Consider the following 20,208-nt stretch of genomic DNA (forward strand, 5'->3'; position numbering starts at 1 on the left):
GATGTTAAAAAATCAATCAATCAATCAATCGTCACACCTCTGTGCTCTTGCAGCCAACCTGAAGTCTATTTTTGAAATAGAATTTCTCTTACCACAAATGCTTTGGGCAACACTCTGCTGGAAGCCACCAGTCACCACAGCGCCTTGCACCTCACTGAGGATGACAAAGCCTACCTGCACTCTGCTCCCACACTCTCCCACCTCATCTCCACTCTTCCCCTGCAGGATGACTGGTGCATCTCCATGTGATCCTTCTCTACTTTCATAGCCCCAGTGAGACACCTGCTCCCGTGTGCCCAGATCAGATCACATTTTACCCCAGTTAGTGTTACTCTTGGAAGACTTGCTCACCTCTGGATTCCCACCACCCAACCTAACATAATTACAGTCTGCTGCTTCATGGTAAGGAGCAGAAACCAGGCCATGAGACCCCAGACAAGGTGCTTAAGCCCCTCTGAGCACTGGGGGCAGGGACAGCTTCTTCACCCATCTCCCGAGCTACCAGAACAGGGACTAGTGCGCACAGCAGGTTCAGTAAATGGGGAATTCAGATGGTCATCTATGACTTGGTTCAGTAACACTACTGGCAACAGGCACCCTAACTTAGACAAATACAGTACATAGTAGGTATAGTCTTGCACACCATTATACACCCTGTGGAAGAAAGTTGCTCAATTAACATTTAACAATGGGTAAATGCACAACAAAGACTGCAGTCAGACAACTGCATTCTAATCCCACCCCACTACTTAGTTGCTTAACTGCTCTAAACCCTCTCCAACATGGGTCCAATGAGACCTGCCTCTTAGGATTATTGTACAGATTAAAGGAAGTAATTGTTTATACAGTAACTGCCTCAGCTACAAGAGTATGGTGTATTTGTCAAGATGCTACCTTTAAGGAGAGCCCAGAATAATCAAATTGCCATTCAACCTCTTCTTTGGAGGGAAGAGAACAGAGCAGTTAAACGCTGGCTACCTGGGCACATGCAGCTACAAGTGGAACAAAGGGGTGCAGTTCTAAACTTCTCGCCAGACTCTTCCTTGCTACCCTCATGAAGCAACAGCCTCTCACAAGTGCCAAGTTGAGGGAAGGGATGTGCCCTCCCTGACTGTTGATGAGTAAAGTCAACTTTGCATTTCCACGGAGGCTCTTTCAAAGCCTGTTGACAGCAGTATGGTCTGGTTAATGTCAGGGCCGACAAAGTGCTGAATCTCCAATCCTAGAGTTCCACAGCACAACTGTGCACAACTGAACGCTAGTCCTTGCTTCCCGTCACACAGTTGCTCAGCACTTCAGTTTCCAAACCATTCTCACAGATGCTTTATCATCTGAGACTCAAAATAGCCTTGCGTCAGGTCAGCAGAGAAAGTACCCTTGGGGGCCCCAATTTAAAGAGAAGTTAACCCAATCAGGAGACCACGCAACTTGCCCAGACACCCAGCTGGACTAGATGGAAGTTAAGCGGCATGCAGAGGGGACACAAGACCAGAGGGCAGGTGGACAAGGGTGCAGGCTAGCTTGCAGGAGCAGAGGCCACGGGGGATGACAGAACAAACACCTACCCTGAGGCACACAGCCCACCCTCTAACCTTGCCAACTGTCACCATGCAGGAAGGTGGGCCTGCTGTTGATTCTTCTGATAACTCAAGATGCTAGGAATCTGGATCTTCATGTACGGTTTGTCCTATTTTGAAATGCTTTGCTTGTCCAACAAAGCTTACTGACAAAAGACTGCCAGTTCGTGACGTTTGTAATATCCTAGCCCAGGCAGTTCCCCTAGAAAAACAGGCTCAACCAGAGTTAATCACGATTCCCTTCAAAGAGACTACTGGCTGAATGACTGCAAACTTTGCCCTCCCCGAGCATATCCCAATGGAAAAGCTTACGGACCTTGTGACTTGGTTGCCAAACTTCACCTCATCAGGCTCCCTGCAGCTGTGCCCCGTCTTCACACCAACACCTAGTACCTCACTCTGAAAACCACCTCCTACCCTTCTGTTCTTGCTCCATTGCTTCTTTTAGCCCTGCTCCTGAACTTTGTGACCACAGGCCCCTGGGGTCACCCCCCACCCCCGCCCACCATTGCTCGGCTTCATCTCCTGTCCTGTCCTGAGCCATCCCAAATACAACCTCTCCCAGCATCTTCTGCTTCTTGCCCCTACATGCTGCTCACCAGCCTATCTCTGCACCTGCACAGCCTAGATCAGTCCTGGGGAACTGCATCTCCACCAGGCATGGATGATCTCTGGCCTCCACACACTGCTCATTTAAAAATGCCACTCGCCTCAAATCCCTTGGGGATTCCACACCACCCATTAGCCATTTTGGTGGAAACAGAAGCGTGCAGACCTAAATCCCCCACTCCTCCAAACTCTTCCTATACAAGTAGACCATCTAATCTTATTTCCTGGTCCTATTAAGGGAGCACAAAGCAGATTCCCTAGCAAGGGAACCCACAAGGCCATGGTTTCCACAAACCCAAGTATGCAGCCTCAGCAGAGCCACAAACGGAACTACACCCACCCCGCCCTCTGCACCCTGGGCCAGCAGGTTCAGGCCCCTCACTTACCTGGTCACATCCCTGCCCTCCCAGGCTATAGCTCCTTCTTCAAGTCAAGGCCTCTCACCATGCTCTCTGCAAAATATCCAACCACTCCTTTCTACAACCCTCACATGCCTTCTGCTATCATGATTCTTGCTTTTTCCTGGTTCCCCTTTCAACCCAACCAGCTAAGCAGTCCTCTACTGCTTCCTGAGTTTTCTCTGAAGCTTTCCATCCACTGACACAGTTCTTAATAGCATTTATAAGCCTGACTCCTACAGGACCCACTTAAGATAGAAACCAATCACACACCAACCTCAGGGAAGAATGACATCCAAAACCCATGAACCATTAATGCCTCTTCTGTCCCCTCCCAAACACCCAAGCTCTCCTACTCATGTTTCTTATCCTCTCAAATGGCACCCCAACCCCCCAGCAACCTTCAAACAACCCCCTCCTCAAATCCCCCAACCCCACACAACTGACCAATAACCCACATTTCAGGTTCTCAACCTTGACGCCTAAAAAAGCCAGTGTGAGAATAAGCATCTGGCAAAGAAAAAGTAGCACTAGATAACCCTCAATGCTTCATAAAACCCATGCACAATCAGATTTACCAAGCAATTACACATTACACACAAATATTCACCACTCTAGAGCCTTTTTCAAATTCCCCACCCACAATAAACCACTCATTTATCACATAAGCACAAGCCCGCAACAGACAAATAACAATTTTGACAGACGCTGTTTACTTCAGGATAAATGATGAGAATGTAATCTAGTAACTTAATTTCTATCAAGGCCAGCAAATTTTTTTTCCGTAACAAAGACTAAGTGGGGTTCTAGTAAAACCAAAAAGGAATTCAGGTTTCAAGAGTCTCTTTCAGAGACTGACCAACTATAATACCAAGTATTAACATGAGCACACCAGACTGGCCCTACATGCTCCCACGCTGCCAATACTCTACACCCTGACATCTTTGTGCCATTAAAGGGAAGGACAAACACCACCCCAACATAGCAAGTTTTCACTGAATGCTTAATGGAACATGTGAACTTGGGCAGCACTCTAAATCTGTTAAACAGCAAACCAATTTTACAGCACTCCCAGTAAACTTCAAATATATTCCAAACAACCAGATATGTAAAAAGTCTTAGTTTATTAACTCTCTCATGAAAAATCTGCACAATCACCACAGACACAGTCACTGCAGAGTCTTTATTCCTTCTGTGAATTAAAGAAAAAGAAAAATTTAGTTAGCAACTGCCTTTAAAAATTAAAGTTCAAAGTCTTCAACAAACCCCAAAATTAATGACACTCATGCAGAATGAACATTAGTAACCTAGACCATATTAAGTTTGTGTGATCTTAAAACAATGTAAGCATCAAGATATAAAACTCACAAACATTCAAGTTAGGGATGAGACAAAAAACAAGTTTTGACAACAAAACCTTGTCACTGCTAGTTTTTAAGGGGCACAACTCTTGAGAGCATTTGTAAATATACTTCTAAATCATTTCACATGCTCTATTTTTAATGACTGTCAACCAAGGAGTCTAGCAATCTAAACGAAAAGCTTGAATTATACCTGTTGTCCAATCTCCAGCTCACTGAATCAGTGGCAGGGAAGGGGGAAAGGAGGGAAGAGGGAAAAGAAACATTTCATTAATAGTCCCCTTTCAAACTCCTAAATAATCTGCATGCAATCAGATACCTTAATGACTATTTTGTTCTTTGCAATTGTATAAAGAGCACTCCCTAGACACACTCACTGATTTTATTCCACCCAATTTTGAGAACAGCCTGCCTGATTACTATGGTTCGTAGGCTGCCACTGCCTACTTACACAGGAAGGCGCCTCTGCTTTGCTCAGCAACACTGTGCTGGGCACGCTAGCACCATCAACAGACCTGAGAATCATCGCAGACTGAAGTCTAATTTAACCACAAGGGGAGAGCTCTAAATGATCGAGCAAGTCTTTTCAAACCTGTCTCAGTTCAGAACTTTAAAAGCCACCATTCACAATCAACACAAGTAGTGTGAATTAGTATTTAAAAAGGCAGAACTCAGCTGATGTAAAAAAAATTCAATTGCTCTTCAAACATGAGACTACTCCGTAATTTAAAACAACTCTATTATACCCGAAAGGTGCAACTCCAACATCTGGATTCCAACATCTAAGTTCAAGGGACATTACTATGCCTTTTTTTATTTGAGCCAAAGAATACACGTGCTCATTTATGCATTCCTGCACTAGTGCAACCTGAAGCAAGGAATAGTGATAGCTCAGGTCCCCACAGGGCTAAACTCTGCACGTCACCGCTGAGCACTAACACACGTAACTCAAAGGCTGAATGAAGAAAACAATGTGTAAAAAAGTTCTTCAGATCTAGATCAGAACACAAATATTGACTGTTTTTCAACTTCTGGAACTTCTGTCAACAAGTATACTAAGCCTCACAGAGGGAGCAGTTATTCTAACTAAGCAGCAAGCAGTTCCTCTGGCAGTCCATTACAACGCCATGGCACCCGGAAGTCAACGGGATTACAGCCCAGAGCAGGCACACCAGGTTTACGGCCTGGTCTGGCGGGGAGTCACGGTGAGAGGAAGCATGTCGGTGAGAGGAAGCATGTCGAGCGGTGACCACCACTGTTTCAAAACCTTACTAGTCCCAACCCACTCTCAGCCCACTTTACATGTTACTGCTTTAGGCTGCTCAGATGTGCAAAAGTATTTTAAGTACCTGTGGGAAAAGCGTATTTATCAAAGGCTTTGATGTGAATATTCAATTATCTTGGAAATTTTCCAATAAAAAAAAGGGCATCAGGTGGAAAGCTGGAGATCAACTAATAAAAAGCAATGGGACAGTAAAGGAGACAGTAAAAGGCAGCTTTCGGTGTGTGCTCCTGGGACAGAGGCTTTGCCAGATTTTCCGGACCAGTTTATCACCAAAGCTGCCAGAGAATCAACCAATCTCCAGAGTCCCCAAGGGAAAGACTGCTCATGACTGGATGAGTGAATCCTTCCCAAGCCCTGTGTTAAGTAAAGCCATTTCCTGGGTAGGTGGTACTCTGGAACACAGCATTTCCCAAGTGCCAGTTAAAAGCGGCTACCTTCCTCCACTGGGGCACTTCACAACTTAACATGCATTTTTGAGTTTCCAAAATAAACGTCATTTAAAGTTTTTCTCCTTTGCCCATAATATACTACTTTAAACCGTAGCAGTGGTGTTATAATAGACTATACTACAAAACTCTCTTCCGAAAGCCAACATGCAAAGCATCAAAGCAAACTTAGTGAAGGTGATGCATCCCCACACCGTGCTCACAATCTCAGTACCTGCTAGACACTTCATTTCTGATGAACAAGAATTCCAAGAAAGTAGAGGAAAAAGGCAAAAAAAAAAAAAAAGTTCACAGAACACTTGATTATTTGTTAATTTAACAACCCAACACCTTAATTCCATTCAACTACTTACAATTAGCTAGCAAAGCTGGTAAAAAGCTCATCATTAAAATCACTTAAGTCCTGACTAACTGGAGAGGAAAGCAATGAAGAACTGTGCTACCTCTCCAGCATGCCAGGAAAACATGGGCCACATTGATTCAGCTGCTTCTTCAATCAGTTGTCAATTTTAAGAAAATAAGTCTTGGGAAACTAGATCTGCTCCCCCTTTAACAATCTTTGTAATTAGCAGTAAAATGAAAACTTTCCTGATAGGACTTGCCAGGCACCCACCAGGATCACTCTACCGATCACTGAACCGATGTGGCCCCATGTTGTGCTAATCTGTGAGCTAACAAGGGGTGGGCAAAGCTACTCTACTGCGGTGTTAAGATACTACATTACGTGGCTTCTCAAAACAGGTTACCTTCTGTAATCCAGAAGAAGTCGGAAAAGAAGAAACATTAAGAAAGGTTATTAAGAAAACAAAACCCCACCTTTCTACAAACTAAAAACCTGGAATTGACATTTCTGTATTTCCCTTGATAAACTATACCTTTTTGCCAGCACCAACATTGGCCTTTGCAGTCCCCCTGACTTTCTTCATTCTGTTCTTGCGTTCCTTTCGCTGTTTTCTCGAGGTCTTTTTCTTCTCGTACAGGCCATGCTGAAAAAGAAAGGAATATATATACGTATACACATAGGTGACTTGCAAACATCAACATCGTTACATACTAATCCGGTAGGGAAAGTGACCAGGCTGGAGCTCAAGAAATACAGCTTCAGAAGTCAACACTCTTCAAGTACATTTAACAATACTTGTTTGTGCTAGAAGAGAAACGGTCATTAAATTGAGACAGCACGAACAGAAAACAGCACAGGAGAAGTGTGCACTCAACGCTCCGTGCATGCTGCTATGGTTCGGAGCCTACAGTTCGCTAGGCCTCCACATTTTCAGGGTCTCTTCCATTTCAACTCCGTTTCCTACTCATAGCTGACAGAGGAATCTTTCCCAAGAACTCTACACCCCCCACGGAGACAGCATCCAGCTACTCATCTTCACTCTGCCCACTTCTGCATTTGCTCTTCCTACTGCCTACAGGAATGCTCCCCTATCTTTACAAGGAACTCGGCTTCACTTCACCTCAGCCAGGTCTCCCAGACCACCCAATTAAAAGAGTGCAGGGCCTCCCTGGTGGCGCAGTGTTTGAGAGTCCGCCTGCCGATGCAGGGGACACAGGCTCATGCCCCGGTCCGGGAAGCTCCCACATGCCGCGGAGCGGCTGGGCCCGTGAGCCATGGCCGCTGAGCCTGCATGTCCGGAGCCTGTGCTCCACAACAGGAGAGGCCACAACAGTGAGAGGCCCGTGTACCGCAAAAAAAAAAAAAAAAAAAAAAGAGTGCAGCATCTATCTACCACATACCTATTCAATGGAAAGATTTTACCTAATAGCAAGGAGGAAAAAAAGTTAAAAGGGGGCAGACACAAGAACTATTTCAAAGTAACAATTCATTTGCTCATTCACAATTTAGTATATAAGCTAGGGAGTTTGCCCAGTCTACTGCTGTACAGTTGAGCCCTGAACAACTGCACAAATATGGGTGCCAACCCTCAACACAGTTGAATATCTGATTATACCTTACAACTGGCCCTCCACATCCACACTTCCCTTCGCATCTGTGCAGTCAACCAACCTCGGATCGCCGTAATACAGATTTTACTACTGAAAAAAATCTGCGCGTAAGTGGACCTTCATAATTCTAACCCGTGTTGTTCAACGGTTAACTGTAGGTCATTGTGTAGTGCTTGGTACTCAGGAAGTGATCCAAAAGCTTTCATGGTTCCTGGCAACCTATGAAGTTAAGCCCAAACTCAGATGCTTGGGAATAAAGATTTCACTTAATTTGGTGCCAACCTACCTGTCTAAACTCATCCCCCTACCTACTTCCAGTTCCTACCTCTAGGAGCACTGCTTTACCTGCTCTTCTAGACCCAGCTCAAATGTCACCTCCTCAAATCCTGCAGACCCCATTCTGAACTCCTGTTCAGAACTATCTGTGCATTTCATCAAAGAACCTTTTCTCTCAACCCCTTAAGAGTTCTTTAGTATGTTGTCCCCCTGCAGACTGCTTGCTTTTGCTCACTCCACTGCACGCACAACACAATGTTACTGAAAAAATGTCTTTAGCAGCTGTTGAACAGATAGGACACCTACTCTTGCAAGCCTGTGTTTGGGCTCATTCTTCTTTGCGTAATCCAAGGAATCGTAAATCATGCCAAAGCCAGTTGTCTTGCCACCACCAAAATGGGTTCGGAATCCGAACACAAAGATGACATCTGGTGTGGTCTTGTACATTTTGGCTAGTTTTTCCCGAATTTCTGTCTTAGGTACTGTTGCCTTCCCAGGATGAAGGACATCGATGACCTAAAAAGATTACCAAGTTTAGTGTTTATTATAATGAAATACATCTTCGAAACTGAATAACAACCAACTTTTGACGTACCCTTCCTTACCATTTGTTTCCGCTGAAGTAGTCGGTTGGTCATGAACTTCCTTGTGCGGATAGTTACCGTGTCGTTCTGAAAACATAACAACGCTCATTAATAAAACCATTCAACCTTTTCTTGACCCGCTGTGATTTTCCAAGAGCTAGAATTGCAATGTCCAAATCAGTAGACCCTGTGGCTATCCATCTGTGGATAATTAATTAAAAATAAACAACATTTAAAACGCAATTCCTCAGCTGCAGGAACCACATTTCAAATATTCAGGAGTCACATGGGTTAGTGGCAAAAAAGCTTCAATAAAAGAAAAAAAATGCACAAATTCCCATCTCCTCCTAACCCACTTAGCACAGTGCCTAACTCACAGGTCACCCCATCACAAAAACAGCATCACGAAAACACTCAACAGCCACATTCTGAATCCATCAAGATTTTAAGTCTGGAAATGCCTTACTTCACTTCATTACAGAAATCACTCTGCAGCAAGGTTTCTCAAACCTCTGGTATTTTGGTCCAGAGGGGGGGACTGTCCAGTGCATTTTAGACCGTGGAGCAGCATCTTTGACCTCTAACCACTTGATGCCAGTAGCACCTGCGCTTCCCAGTTGTGACCAAGAATGTATTCAGATTTTGTCAACTGTCCCCTCAGAGGTAAAAAATCACCCCCAGTTAAAGCCTACTTCTCTGGAGTAAAGCTGTGACTCTATAAATGTTATCGTCACGGCAGCCTGTTTATTGCATCCTGCACAGATGTGACAAGCATTGCACCACCTCCTTGTAAACTACCCTTCTTGAATGACCAACGCTACACCCCACAAAAAAAACTGTACCCCCTTCTGAATGGCCCCGTTGCTCTTTTACACTATGAGTGACTACCAAGGAATGTGGGCATTCAGCATGCTTACACTAAAATAATTCACCAAAAAGAAGAGCTCTCATAGTAGATTGACTAATTTTCGACTGCAGTCTGAAAAACCATACCACACTAAGTTCACTTCAACAATATTCGATTCTTGAAAGTAAGGGTCAAGGGAAAAACAGCTCGCAGATAGAGTGGGGTTAAAAACAGGTGAACCTTCTAATGAGCTAATCGTGACATGGCAAGCCTTAAAGTGGCTCCTCTTCCCGGGGCCTGTTTCCCCCCTGTGAAACAAGAGAATCCATTCGGCTGACAATATTCTAGCTTACACGTGGGAACGGTTTCAGTCGTCGCAACACGCCCGGGCGCTGCCGACACCCTCTTCTCCTCCTGGGCTGCCTTCACCGGCGAACCGCCTACCCCAAATTAAGCGTTCAAGTGCGATGTGTCTCTCCTCACCCTACCCCACCCCACCCACTAGACTCCACGAAGCCGACAAACGCAGCAGCCGCTCCCGCAGTCCCCATTCCGAGGACTCCGAAGCCCGGCATGTCTGGGTCGACAGCGCAGCCCGGACTCCCCGCCGGCGGCTCCCCGGCCCTCGGCAACCGGCCTCCGTCAGACACGGCCAGGGAAGAGCAATCGGGCTTCGGGCGGCCGTAGTGCTAACGGCGGGACCAGGGGACGGAGGATGGCCCAGATATGCGTTGGATGATCCCTGGATCCGCAAAGACTCACCATAATGGCGGCTGATCGTCAAGCAGCCAGGAAGGAAAAGAGGACTATGTTTCGCCGGCCAATCATATCAACGCTCACGGAAGGACCCCGGGAGACGCAGGCGTGGGGGCGTGGCCAGACCACGAGGCCGACCGCGCTAATGCCTGATTGAAAGTGTATAAGATCTGCTTTCTTCGCTCTTTCGCCACACCCCCGGAACGTGAACGGCCAATCCGGAGGGGGAACAGTTTGGGCCGACCAGGTTTACGCAAGCACGTGTTCCACTTCAATTCGTTATCTTGAACTGTCTCTACTTAAAATTCCGGTAAACCGGATTAAAGTTAATTCCCCTCCAACCGCGTTAGAGGTTGGTGAAGCTCGAAGGCATCCTTGGAGGTCCTCTCGACCAGCCTCCTCATTTTACTGCTAGGGAAACTGCAGAAACCCGGACTCAAACTTTTATTTCAAGTACGCAAAACTGACCGTTTTAATTTATTGCTATTTAATTAATTTATTTTTTCTGAGCTTAGAGAATCTGATTTTCTAATTAAAAATAAAAAATTCTTTAATTTGTCTTTTTCTGAAAAATCTTAATCCCCACAAAAGTGAGCTTTTAATAAGTATCTGCTTGATAGAGAAATTTGTTAGTTTACAGTGAGACATACGTGTAACAATAAAGAACATAAGCATGCAGGTTCAGAGACCGACAAATCAGGTTGCAGGCTTTTGAGAGCGCTGCTATGTGTCTGTTACTTTCTGAGTACTTTTACCCTTATTTTGCCATTTAACCTTCCCACCAACTCTAAGAATTAGGGTACATATTACTTATCCCTTTTATAGATGGGGAAACTATGACAGCACGAGGTTAAGGAACTTTCCCAAGGTCGCTCAACTTTTAAGCAGTAGTGCCTAAACACCCATGGATACTGTGGTTCCAGAATCTTTGTTTTTAACTTCTAGATAATGAAAATCACTCACCAAATCTTCAAAGATATATTAACTGCTGAAATAGGAAAATCTGGTTTGCTTTGCTTTCTGTCTGTGACATGTTTTACTAGTGGGGATCCATAAAGTTTGAAGACAGCATCCCTTAAAATTCAAAAGTGTTGAACCACTTTATTGGTTTCTGTTTAGAGTTTCTCACAAATAGTAAAGAAGTAAGTTTCAGGTTCTGTAGCCCTGAGTCCTATGGTGGAATGGTTTTCTCTCTAGTATCATGCGCTAAGATGTCACACTAGGATCACCTCCCACAGGGTGTGAGGTGTGAGATAAGAAATTTATTTCCTCAGTACATGAATAATCGCTTCCTATTCTCCCTTCATCTTGTTTCCCTAGCTCAGCATGGCTCACTTTTCACACTAAACCCACAGATTTTCATCTTCTGTTTTTGTAATCAATAATATAAGTTTAATTCTTCTTCTTTTCCAAAATAACTTTGTGAACTGGAGGTGTATGCATGGCCGTGTTTTCTGCCCTGTTTACTTCCTTTCTAGATAATCTAGATGAAGTCCTCTGTTCCTTAGGCAGGTTCATTTTAGCCTCCACCTTTCCTTAAATAATTAGAGGCTCTTAATTAAGATGGTATTGATGTTGATAAGACGATTTTCCATTGTATGCAATTTTTGGCTCTCTGGTTTTCTAAAAGTTTTGAGGCAGGGGGGTTGTAGTTTCTTTGCAGGTGTCAGGTGACAAGAAGAAATGGACCGGAAACCGGACCTTGAAAATACCATGAAGGTTTCGGTACAGTTTCAAGGAGGTGCCGCCAGATGGCAGTGTAGAGAGAAGGCGAAAAGCGGCGTGTTCGGAGCCTCTCTTAACAGACAGAAGCGCCGGCGAGTAGCGGAAGTGGAGGCGGGCACGTGGGGCGAGCTACGGTGGCCGAAAAAATGCCGGGGATGTGTTAGCAACCAGTCAAGAATTAGTCCCGGGCGGGTGCTGTGAGCATCGTATTTCTAATCTAGCTCAGCGAGTCTCGAGGAGGGAGCTCCGGCAGCCGTCACCATGGTGAAGGAGCAGTTCCGGGAGACGGATGTGGCCAAGAAAATGTAAGATGGAGCAAAACTCCCCGAAGAGCAGAGAAATTAGGGGCAGAGGGGTCCGAGGTCAGGGAAGGGTCAGAGGTGAGGTCGGTTGGAAGGGAAGGGCCAGGAATCAGTGGGAGGTGTGGGCACAGTTCAGGAGTATCAGGTTAGATTAATGGATATTGATCGGGCAGAGGGCTTTCACGACCTGGGGAACCCAGGCCAGGGGTGGTTCCTTGGGCGGAGAAGGGGGGATGTGGTGGGAACCTGGGGGATGTGGTGGGAACTTTGGCGATCCGTGCACCATGGGCCGAAGCTCGAGTTCTCCTGAGGTGAGACGATGACCCCTTTCAGCGAATCTTTGGTCATTGCAATGAATGGGAGCGACCTGGGGCGGGGACTCATTTTGCTGCAGAGCACATGACACGGAGGTAGTATTTGCTGACCAAAAGAATGGAGTTGCCAGCTAGAAAGCTGTATCACAGGCAGATGGATAGCAGTCTCAGAAATGAGGCTGTTATTCTGGACCTTCTTCAGAGCTAATTTAGTAGGCCACAACCTCTCCTTAGACCTTCCAGTAGAGAAACAAATCAATCATTCTTGTAGTAGATGCTTAGTGAGGAAGGTACTGTGTTCTGGCCCCGATGATAGACATGAAGATATGACATGAGTAAGACCTTACTGCCTAGTCTAGTTGGAGAAGGTAGACAAGTCAACGTTGGATAGGACAAGTGCGAGGACAAGGGTAGGCATAGGGGGTTCTGACAGCACAGGTGGGCAAGGGGTTCAGGCAGAACAGCCTTCTTCCAGGAGCCTACAGGAGGGAGAAAGTATAGTGATGAGAAGGAAGTAGATTTGAAGCTTTGTTTCAGAGCCATCTTGCAGGCAGTGAGGAATCTTTTTTTTTCTTTAATTGAAGTGTAGTTGATTTACAATGTTGTGTTAGTTTCAGGTGTACAGTACAGTGATTCAATTATATATATATATATTCTCTTTTAGATTCTTTTCCCTTATTGGCTATTACAAAATGTTGAGGATAGTTCCCTGTGCTATACAGTAGGTTCTTGTTGGTTATCTATTTTATATATAGAATGTGTATACTTTAATCTCAAACTCCTAATTTATCTCTTCCTCCCCCCTTTCCCTTTGGGAACCATAAGTTTGTTTTCCATGTCTGTGGGTCTACTTCTGTTTTGTTTTTTAAATATATTTATTTATTTATTTATTTTTGGCTGCATTGGGTCTTTGTTGCTGCACGAGGGCTTTCTCTAGTTGCGTCCACTAGGGGCTACTCTGTTGCGGTGCACGGGCTTCTCATGTTGCAGAGCACGGGCTCAAGGTGCACAAGCTTCAGTAGTTGCTGCACGCGGGCTCAGTAGTTGTGGCTCGTGAGCTCTAGAGCGCAGGCTCAGTTGTTGTGGCTCACGGGCTCTAGGCGCGCGGGCTTCAGTAGTTGGGGCTCGCGGGCTCTGGAGCACAGGCTCAGTAGTTGTGGCGCACGGGCTTAGTTGCTCCGCGGCATGTGGGATCTTCCCGGACCAGGGCTCAAACCTGTGTCCCCTGCATTGGCAGGCGGATTCTTAACCAATGCCCCACCAGGAAAGTCCTATTTCTATTTGGTAAATAAGTTTATTTGTATCTTTTTTTTTCCCCCACATATAAGCAGTATCATGTGATATTTGTCTTTCTCTGTCTGGCTTACTTCACTTAGGATAATCTCTAGATCCATCTGTGTTGCTGCAAATGGCATTATTTCTTTCATTTTTATGGCTAGTATTTCACTGTGTGGGTGTGTTTGTAAATATATATATATATGCATATATCTGTATATATCTACAGCACATCTTTATCCTTCATCTGTTGATGGACATTTAGGTTGCATCTATGTCTTGACTATTGTAAATAGTGCTGCAACGAACATTGGGGTGCATGTAGCTTTTCAAATTATAGTTTTCTCGGGATATATGCCCAGGAGTGGGATGGCAGGATCATATGTAGCTCTATTTTTACTTTTTAAAGGAACCTCCATACTGTTCTCTACAGTGGCTGTACCAATTTACATTCCCACCAACAGTGTAGGAGGGTTCCTTTTTCTCCACACCCTCTCCGGCATTTATTATTTGTAGACTTTTTGATGATGGCCATTCTCTCAGTTTGAGGGGTGTGAAATTGACAGGATTGGTAGGGATGGGTAAGGGAGAAATGAGATTGACACACAGAATTTCTTGGTTGGGCAATCTTACAGCTGGCTCCCTCTTATTCAGAATTCAGCGGAAATGTCAATTTTCCAGACTTTCTGGCCACACGACATGGTCTCCTCAGACTCTCCTCTACCGCTTCACGTCATTTTCCTCCCCTGCATCTATTCACTTTTGTGTATCTATTTGTTTATTCTCTGTCTTGCCCTCCCTGAAATTGAGCCCCATGTTGGCAGGGAATTCCCTGTCTTATCTAATCTGTATCCTCAGCCCCTGAGGATGGTGCCTGGCACATCATACGTAAACCCCCAGTTTTTTTTGGAAAATGAACAAGGAACAGATTTGGGAGAGAAAGTTCCGGGCTTTGTTTTAGATGTGCTGAGTTTGAGGTGCCTGTTAACTGTCCAGAAGAAGTGTCTGTATGGTCTCCAGCTGAGCGGAGATAGCTGGCCTGCAGATAGAGATTAGACAGACACCACTCAGAAAGAACGTGTAGAATGAAAAAAGTTTGAGGGTTGTAACCCTAGGTAGGGAGAGATGCCAATATTCAAGAGAAGGCAGTAGAAGAGACCACAAAAGAAACTTAAGAGGGAACGAGTCAGCAGGATGAAGTGACATTTAATAATGAGAGAGCAGAGCCTATAGGGAGTTGGAAGGGTAAGGTTGCTTATGGTGGGTCATATGCATAAATGCTATTTTTGGTAAGTGGTTTTGATGTAACTGTTCCCCTATCTCTTTCCATTCCAGAAGCCACATCTGTTTTGGAATGAAGTCAGCTGAGGAGATGCGCCAGCAGGCTCACATCCAGGTTGTGAGTAAGAACCTGTATAGCCAGGACAACAACCATGCCCCACTGCTGTATGGGGTGCTTGACCACAGGATGGTAAGACCCCTGCCCTTCCTGGTTCCATGTGTTTTGACTTGCTGATGAAACTGGTGACTTACCAAAGAGGAAGAAGCAAGGGCTTCCTTGCACCTCCCCCATTCCCCTGCGCCTCTCAGGGACTCCAGCCTCCTTTGGTCAGGCGGATGTGAATACCCTGCAGTTTCCCAGGTGATTCTGACTCTGAGTCCCCTGGTCACCTGTGAGGACTGGTCCCACTTTCCTGTCCACTGGTCTCCATTGATTATGGTGTGCTTTTATCCACAGGGTACGAGTGAGAAGGACCGTCCTTGTGAAACCTGTGGGAAGAACTTGGCTGACTGTCTGGGCCACTATGGGTACATTGACTTGGAATTGCCATGTTTTCATGTGGGGTACTTCCGAGCAGTCATAGGTATCTTACAGGTAAGCATGTATGTGTTCATCTCCAAGGTATAAACCTGGGAGTTATTGATCTAGGGACATTAGAGTGAGCTTGGGAATGATGAGTGGTGGGAGATACATGTAGAGAACATTTTTATACTAAAAATAATATTTCATCTTGCAATAAGCTAAATTGCTTAAAAATTCTTTTTCCTTGGTTTTCCTTGAGTAGGTGGTAGATAGGCATTGTAAAAAATATTAGTAATTCAAGCAGCACAGAACAGCACAAAAAAGAAAAAATAGTTAACAAAAACGCCACCAGCTGGCTCTGACTATGGCCAGCATTCTGGTGAACATGGGCTGCCTTTGCGTGTCTTCATGTAGATCTGTACATTGTAGCTAAGTGTCCTGGGCAAGGGGGGGTGGTGGCTTTTTTAAAAAAAGAAGAGACTTAGAAAAAAATCTATTACTGGCCAAAGCTCAGGAGATCGTATCAAAAAAATTTGTTTTAAAGGAATTGAAAGAAAAGACTTTGTCATCCTCTCTTATCCTTTTACCTGTTTTGTTTAATTTTAAAAAGATGATCTGTAAAACCTGCTGCCACATCATGCTGTCCCAGGAGGAGAAGAAGCAGTTTCTGGATTATCTAAAGAGGCCCGGCCTGACTTACCTCCAGAAGCGAGGGCTGAAGAAGAAAATCTCTGATAAATGCCGGAAGAAGAACACGTGCCATCATTGTGGCGCCTTTAATGGTGAGTGGATGCACCTCTCATCTTTCGTTGTGGCGGCAGTTTCTGTAACTGCATTTCCTAGACCGCAGCCTCAGGCCAGCCTAACCAAGAACCTGATTTTTCCAACCGTGGTAAAATAAATTAACTCTTACAGGTACTGTAAAGAAATGTGGGTTACTGAAGATAATCCATGAGAAATACAAGACCAACAAGAAAGTGGTGGATCCTATCGTGTCAAATTTCCTTCAGTCCTTCGAAACCGCCATCGAGCATAACAAAGAAGTAGAGCCTCTACTGGGGAGGGCACAGGTGAGCCTGGAACGCAAGCCTGCCCCCCTCTGCATGGAATGTCCTCTCCCTCCCCCTCTGGGTACACAGCTTCCTCCAGAATGAGAGGTCCCCTGGAGCTAGATCTCCGGGAGTACTCCACATGACAGGCATCCATCTGGCACTAAGTTCAATGTGCACCAGCCTCGTAACTAACACGTTTTTAATTGTACGGGTAACACGCGTTACATTTTCATTGTAGAAGATTGTAAAATTACAGCTGTGTAGGGCATACACTGAGCGATCCTGTTTCTCACATGCAAAATGACATAGAAGAATTTGTAGGTACTTTACCTGGCACAAACTTAATTAGTAGAATTTTATGAAGTGTCTTGTTCTGAGTTTGATTAGCACTTAAGTCACTTGGTACCTTCTAGAATTGATAGTATACCAAACTAAGAAATTAGTTGAGTGGCTGCTGAGTACCAAACTGTCAGACCTGCGGGGGAATGTCAGGAACTGCAAGGCAGTGGGTCTGTGCTCAGGGATCCCACGGTTTAGATGTGTCATAGGTCACTAATCTGTGAAAACATAGCCAGTACCATGGGGCACAGTGCCAACTGTCACAGGAATGGCAAGGACAGTGAGTTCAGTGGGAAATCTGGAGGAATATGTCACTTTGGACTTGGTTAGGGGGGACTGTGAAGAAAGGTGTGGTTTGTTCTGGTCCTTAAACTTGAGTAGGGTTTAGAGAGTCAAGGGCAACGAGCTCAGCACGTCCAGGTGGCAGCGTTCAGGCTTGTTCTGAAGCTGAGGTTCTGTTTGAAAGTCCTGAAAGCACCTTGCATGTAGTGACTGCTTTTGCCTTCCAGCACTGTTCCAAGTTCTTTCCGTGGATTGCCTTGTATTTAATCCTCGCAGCAACCATGCGGCAGCGTCACCCAAGATAACAGTGAGCGGTGGAGGGAGAGTCCTAGCCAAGGCCATCGGAGCATAGCCTGTGCTGTAGGAAGGACGAACAGCTGAGTCTGCTTTCCAGAGGGCATCCCACTCTTGGGGGATGTGGAGCCATTGAGATTTTGAGCAGGGAAGGGACGAGAATTAATAACGAAATTTTAGAAGAGCCTGACTGTTCATCAGAAGACACCATTACAAAAATGAAAAAGCAGGTCACATAGTGGGAGCAAATAGTCACACTTCATCTGTCTGATAAAGGACTCTCATGTCCAGAATATAGGACACAGTTCTTATAAATCAGTAAGGGGGGGAACCCGAATTTTTTTTTTTTTAATTTAATTTTTTTTATTTATTTTTGGCTGCACCACACGGCATACAGGATCTTAGTTCCCTGACCAGGGATTGAACCCATTCCTCCTGCAGTGGAAGGGCGGAGTCTTAACCACTGGACCGCCAGGGAAGTCCCAGAAAACCCCGATTTTTGAAAGCAGAAGCAAGACTTGAATTGGCACTTCACAAGAGGTTATATTCAAATGGCCAATCAGTAGATGAAAAGTTCAATGTTGTCACTCATCAGGGAAATACTAATTAAAACTACACACACACAGACCCTCTCAGCAAAATTAAAATGTAAAACAACTGAAAACCGAGTGCTGGCAAGGATCTGAAGCAGCTGGCCCTCCTACATTGATGGTGGCCGTGTGAAACGTTTCCACCACTCCAAACAACAGTTTGGCAATTCCTTATAAAATAAAACCCACACTCACCCTGTGATCCAGCAGCTTTACTCTTAGGTGTATACCCAAGAGAGATGAGTACATATGTCCACAGAAATATTTGTACAAGTATGTTCATTACAGCTTTATTAATAAAAGCCAGAATTCAAAACAGCCCAGATGCCTGTCAACAGGAGAATGTAGAAATTGTCACAGATCTACACAATGGGATAGTATCCCGAAATGAAAGAAGTGAGCTGACACACACAGCCTGGCTGAATCTCAGGATCCTGCTGAGAGGAGGCAGCTTTATACAAGAGTACAAAACGTATGATTCCATTTAGATCAAGTCTAAGAACAGGCAAGACTGATCTGGGGTAAGGGCTTAGTACTGACTGGGAAAGGGGATATCAGGGTATTTTCTGGAGAGAGGGACATATTCTTTATTTGATTTGAATGGTGGTATATGTGTACCAGTGTATACATGTAAAAATTTATCAATCTCTTTAAGATTTGTGCAATTTTCTGTATTTAAATTATGCCTTGATTTGGGGGGTGGGGATGCAAAAAGAAAACAGATCCTGAACCTGGGTAGTGATAGTGGAGCCAGGGGCAGAGTCATCGTATGCAGTCAGAATGGACAGGAATTGATGACCAGCCACTGTAGCGCTGGGTGTGAGAGGGTGGTCAGAGGCGAGCGGGTGCCCATGCGCAAGCATCTGGAAACATGGAAGTTCTCCTGGAAATGGGGGAGGGCATCAGCAGTGCATTCCAGTGGAGGTGTCTTCAAGGCAGTTAGAACTAAGCTCCTGCAGAGGAAGTGAAGGCGCAGGCTGAGAAAGTGGATCTTGTCCTTCTACTGTCATGAGTGTAGAAGAATTCTACCTTCCAGGCTGATGGTTGTGTAGAAAGCAACCAGAAGCCTGGCTGGCAGCCTTGTCAGTGAGCCTGAGGGGTGCCCCAGCTCTCTGGGGTGTGGCCTTACTTGCAGCCTCCCCTGCTGCTCCGAGATCAACCTGCCTGACATCCACTACCACTTTCCCCTGCCAGCTCTCTGCCTGGACCCCTGCGGCCACTGTCCTTACTTGCTGGGGACCGCTTCTCTGCTCCACACACTCTGCAATAGAATTCTCCACTGGGGCCTGGGAGGCATCTTGTTTGGAAAAGTCTCCAAGTGACGAGGCCTAAATGGCTGGGCCCAGGAGGTGACCCCCTCCCACTTAGGAGTCACTTGTCTCACACGTCTAGATTGCCTCTCAGGGTGTCCCCCACTGCCACCCTCTCCCTGTCCGCCCCAGCTCACCTGACCCAGGCGACACCTTAGACGTGGTTTAGGGTGGTGGTTAAGAGCTTTGGCTTTGGGGTCAGACAGACCTGAGATTAGAGCCCAGCTCTGCCGCTTATTTATTCTGTGACCTTAGACATGCGACCCAACCTGGACTTGACAGAAACTCCGGACTCTATCCCCAGAAGACTAACATACATCCATCCCCAATTTTAATACAAATCCAGGGGGTGGTGGACCTGCAGGTAAGAGTGTCTCCATACATGGCATCATCCCTGCAGACTGAGTGTTAGGCTGCCCTGGCTGATGTCTTTCTATCCGTGTCATCTCACCACCGCCCGAGGCAGCCACGCTGCATTGCTAGAGAACTCAAGCTGTTAGGGTATTCCGCCGTGTACAAAGCTGAGCCCTGCTCTACCGTCCAGCAGTCCCTGACTCTGCTTCCTGGCGCGTAACAGTAAGTTAGCCGCCTCTTCCACGTGCCTCTTGGGATGCAGTTGTTCTGTCACTCTCGGGTAGCTGCTCTTGCTGAGAACTGGTTTCCAGGCTCCTGCCAGTTCTCCTGCCTTCCTTGCCCTCCTGGACGGCCTCCAGCTCCATGACGTTCTCATCTAGGACTGACTGTGGTACTGCAGGTGACATCTGGCCTTCATGCCGTTCTAGAATTCTATTAGTTTTATACTTCCTCCCTGATTGCTTCTGGTGGCAGC

At 45.6% G+C, this 20,208-nt stretch overlaps 2 protein-coding genes across 5 annotated transcripts in view; one reads left to right on the forward strand and one right to left on the reverse strand.

Annotated features, from left to right (window-relative positions):
* Positions 1-3,689: 3,689 nt before the first annotated feature.
* RPS24 (ribosomal protein S24) lies at positions 3,690-10,238 on the reverse strand. Of its 4 annotated transcripts, none has more exons than XM_027129765.1 (7): positions 10,099-10,238; positions 8,511-8,576; positions 8,212-8,421; positions 6,552-6,662; positions 5,891-5,908; positions 4,139-4,160; positions 3,690-3,776 (listed from the first exon to the last, which is right to left on the reverse strand). In XM_027129765.1, exons 1-5 carry the CDS (start codon positions 10,099-10,101, stop codon positions 5,903-5,905), a joined length of 396 nt encoding a protein of 131 aa, XP_026985566.1. In that variant the 5' UTR covers positions 10,102-10,238; the 3' UTR covers positions 3,690-3,776; positions 4,139-4,160; positions 5,891-5,902. The 4 variants fall into 4 exon arrangements, with proteins under 4 accessions (XP_026985566.1, XP_026985565.1, XP_026985567.1 ...); XM_027129764.1 differs by lacking the exon at positions 5,891-5,908 and adding an exon at positions 6,423-6,425; XM_027129766.1 differs by lacking the exon at positions 5,891-5,908.
* A 1,685-nt stretch (positions 10,239-11,923) lies between these two features.
* The window catches only part of POLR3A (RNA polymerase III subunit A), a 51,726-nt gene continuing 43,441 nt past the window's right edge, over positions 11,924-20,208 (forward strand). Inside the window, exons 1-5 of the mRNA XM_027129767.1 lie at positions 11,924-12,122; positions 15,044-15,179; positions 15,447-15,584; positions 16,123-16,294; positions 16,428-16,582. Coding sequence (XP_026985568.1) covers positions 12,079-12,122; positions 15,044-15,179; positions 15,447-15,584; positions 16,123-16,294; positions 16,428-16,582 — 645 coding nt within the window. The 5' untranslated portion in view covers positions 11,924-12,078. The remainder of the gene's footprint in view (positions 12,123-15,043; positions 15,180-15,446; positions 15,585-16,122; positions 16,295-16,427; positions 16,583-20,208) is intronic.

Source organism: Aethalodelphis obliquidens, unplaced genomic scaffold, assembly GCF_003676395.1.
Source record: "Aethalodelphis obliquidens isolate GAN/ISIS:26980383/991018 unplaced genomic scaffold, ASM367639v1 scaffold37, whole genome shotgun sequence".
Lineage (NCBI taxonomy): Eukaryota > Metazoa > Chordata > Mammalia > Artiodactyla > Delphinidae > Aethalodelphis > Aethalodelphis obliquidens.

Bases quoted from the DNA above. Each gene is read 5' to 3' on its own strand.
- RPS24 (XM_027129763.1), bottom strand. The intron at 8,422-8,510 runs GTAAGGAAGGGT...TAATCTTTTTAG, and splicing joins TACTTCAGCGGAAACAAATG to GTCATCGATGTCCTTCATCC. The intron at 6,663-8,211 runs GTAGGTGTCCTA...TTTCTTTTTCAG, and splicing joins CCAAACACAGGCTTGCAAGA to CATGGCCTGTACGAGAAGAA.